This window comes from Octodon degus, unplaced genomic scaffold (assembly GCF_000260255.1).
Source record: "Octodon degus isolate 3935 unplaced genomic scaffold, OctDeg1.0 scaffold00085, whole genome shotgun sequence".
Lineage (NCBI taxonomy): Eukaryota > Metazoa > Chordata > Mammalia > Rodentia > Octodontidae > Octodon > Octodon degus.
In genome coordinates this window covers 11277918-11281146 of record NW_004524661.1, presented here as the reverse complement: position 1 = coordinate 11281146, position 3229 = coordinate 11277918, and the positions used below count along the sequence as shown (strand labels likewise).

Below are 3229 nucleotides of genomic sequence, written 5' to 3'. Positions count from 1 at the left end.
AGAAGTGATAAAATTTAAAACACTTTATCTCCTTTCACTTAGTTATTCAGTAATTTAGTCTTTTTTATGGGGAGAAAAGTATGTATTTAGCTGGACTCAGGTTAGATGATCTCAATTTTGTTGGCAACATCCAGCGCATCATAATTGGGAGCCAGTTGAGCATGTGCCTTCTTCTCCCCATCAGGCCTGACTAGGGTATTGATCTTGGCAACATTAATGTCATACAGCTTCTTTGCAGCTTGTTTGATTTGGTACTTATTGGCTTTGACATCCACAATGAACACAAGTGTGTTGTTGTCCTCAGTCTTTTTCATGGCTGATTCTGTGGTGGGGAGAACTTGATGATGGCATAGTGGTCAAGCTTGTTCCTCCTGGGTGCACTCTTCGGAGGGTATTTGGGTGGCCTCCAAAGCAGCAGTGTCTTGGGACAGCAGAAGGTGTTCTTTTTGTGGCCGTGGATGCCTTTCAGCACAGCCTTCATGGCCTTCAAAGCTTCTGTTTTGGCTTCAGTTTTGGGAGGAGAGGGGTCTTTCTTCTTCGCCTTCAGCACCATCTTGGTAAAAATTTAGTCTTGAAGTGTGTGTAAGTAATAGTCATTTTTGCAATTAGGTATAACAAAACAACTTTAGAATTTATCTCCAGCATTGCTAACATATTTCATCAAGGTGATCTTAATAATTGGGTTTGTTTTTTTTTTTAATGTATTTGGTACAGGGTCTAAATACACAGCTCAAACTCATAGTGATCTTCCTGTTTTCAGCCCTCTCCCACCCCCCCACACCCAGCACTGGAATTACAGGTGAGAGCACCACGCCCAGACTCGTTGGCCAGCTCAGTGCACTCGGAGCTGGGGCTGGCGCAACATGTGGCACCTGGGATCGAACCCCAATCCCTGCACTTGCCTGAGCAGGCACTTAGTCCACTGAGCTATCTCACTAGCTCTAATAATTGTTTGTTATTCGTATTTTTCTCAACTAGGAAGTGTCAAAACTCCGATCTCAGCTTGCTAAAAAGAAACACAATGAGATAAAACTTCAGGAGGAACTGAATAAAGTCCTGGGTGTCAAGCGCTTTGACCCTTCAAAGGCTTTTCAACACGAATGTAAAGAGAATGTTGCCCTCCAAACCCCACTGAAGGAAGGCAAAAAGGGAATACATGTGTAGACCTGTTATCCTCTGGATTTGCCTTCATGACCGCGGCTTCCTTCTGATGGACCATGAAAATTTGATGTTGCCGTCTGGTATGAAAGAAAGTTTTCATGAAATTGATGTATACAGTGCCTTTCTAGCTTTCATATTCTTCTACAGATCAGATCCTTTCTGTCCTTCAGGCCCCACTCAGATTACGTCCTCCTCTTACCTTGTGTGACTTTGTTTCTCCTACCTTCACCTTGCACCATAAAGTATTACCTGTATAAAACTTTTATATTTTAACGTAAATGTCTTGTAGGTCCTTAATTATTTTCTAATTTGAAATTTTAGAGAAGTAAATTTTCTCTTTTTTGACTGAGCCTCTGTATCTCCTAGTAAATCCAAATTGATTGAAATAGTAAATAAAGGCATAAAAGTAAAATAATGCTGCAGAATGTAAGCCTTGCTTCATCTGCCTTCAAGAAGGCCTGGAGGGGGGCCTGCCCCTTAGCTTAGTTCTTTAAGTGGCTGCTTCAACAAAGCAGTCAGGCTCAGGTTGCTGTGGTTTGATCCCCCACAACTCAAGCCAGCCAAACCTGCCCTGCAGGCATTCGGACCAAAAAAAGAAAAGAGAAGGCCTGGAGGTGGTAAAGGAGGAGCAAGCCCACTCAACCCGCCTCCAGCTTTCTTGGCCGGTGGTGCACAGGGAGGAGACAGCAGCCTCAGGGAGCCACCTGAATGGCAACAGGGAAGGGGGAGCTGCCTGTACAGCTGAGAAAGAAGCGATGGACAAAGGGTGAAGGAGCTGTTGCAGGGCAGCAGGAGCCTGGTAAAGAAGCAGGAGCCCCTGTGGATGAGGTCAGAACAGTTCGAAATTCTGCATTGGAAGAGAACGATGACAGTGATGGAAAGAAAAGGAGGAGGACCGGAAGTTCAGACAGCTCCTCCCTGGGTTCCCCAAAGGCTGGGAAGGAATGGGAGGATCCTCCTCCCACACCTGCAAGCACGTGCTGGGAGAACTACAAGGGAAGAAAAGAAAGCATCGGATTGGGCTACTGAAGAGATCAGGGATGATTTTTCAGAAGCTGTGAAAGCACATTGTCAAGTTAGAGAATTTGTGATAAGCTGGATCCAGCCTGGGATGCTGATGGTAGTGCAGATGACGGCAGTGCAGGTGATGGTAGTGTGGGTGATGGTGATAGAAATCTGTGAGCTGTGCATGCGCGCAAGTGAAATAAGCCAGGCACACGAGTAAACATCGTCGTGTCTCCTTGGTGTGAGAAGCTGAAGGAATAAGTAAGGTCCAAGGTGTCCGATACATATTGGGAAATGGGAAGAAACTTCAGAAGGAAAGAGAAACTGGATTAGGAGAGTAGAGAAAGAGGAAAGCTTAAAGCAAAAGGAAGAACTAATTGTGTGTGTGAGAGAGAGAGTGAGAGATAGTTATGTTACTAATTTCTTTTAGTTAATTGATCAGGTTTGTGCAGGGCCGGAGAGTTAGCTCAGTAGACTAAGCACCTGCCTGGCAAGCACAGGGTCCTGAGTTCAGTCCCCGGTACCACAAAAAAAAAAAAAATAGGGGCCAGCAAGATAGCTCAGTAGAATAAGCGCTTGCCTGGCAAGTATAAGTTCCTGAGTTCAATCCCTGGTTCTGCCCAAAAAAAAAAAGGTTTGTGCTAATATTGGTTGGATAATTAAATACTGATACCTTGTACTCTGAATAGCTAATTTAAAGATATAGTATGCAATGTTGTTAACCATTGTTATCCTCTTATTTTGAAATTTTAGTTTTTGGGAATTTTTTTAATAGATTGCAAATTGAGAATAAATTATTTACAAACATAAATGAATATAACAATAAAAACTGTCCAAAATAAAAATGAAAAAATTTACAGATCAGTCATAATAGTTCACTGTGTCAAAGCCAAGAAACTTATATTCATATAATTAGAATTCTCAAAGTAGAAAGGAGTAGCCAATAAATATTTATTTTTTTTTATTTTTATTTATTTGAGAGAGAGAGAGAGAGTGTGTGGTGTGTGTGTGGCCAGCTCAGCCCACCAGGGGGCGGGGCTGGCTGGCATGTGGTGCTGGGGGA

At 43.1% G+C, this 3229-nt stretch overlaps 1 protein-coding gene across 1 annotated transcript in view; it reads left to right on the top strand.

The window, feature by feature from the left end:
• Positions 1-1434, top strand: part of Hmmr (hyaluronan mediated motility receptor) — a 40660-nt gene extending 39226 nt beyond the window's left edge. Inside the window, exon 16 of the mRNA XM_023721786.1 lies at positions 979-1434. Within this exon, the coding sequence (XP_023577554.1) occupies positions 979-1164 (186 nt within the window). The 3' untranslated portion in view covers positions 1165-1434. The remainder of the gene's footprint in view (positions 1-978) is intronic.
• The last annotated feature ends 1795 nt before the right edge of the window (positions 1435-3229 follow it).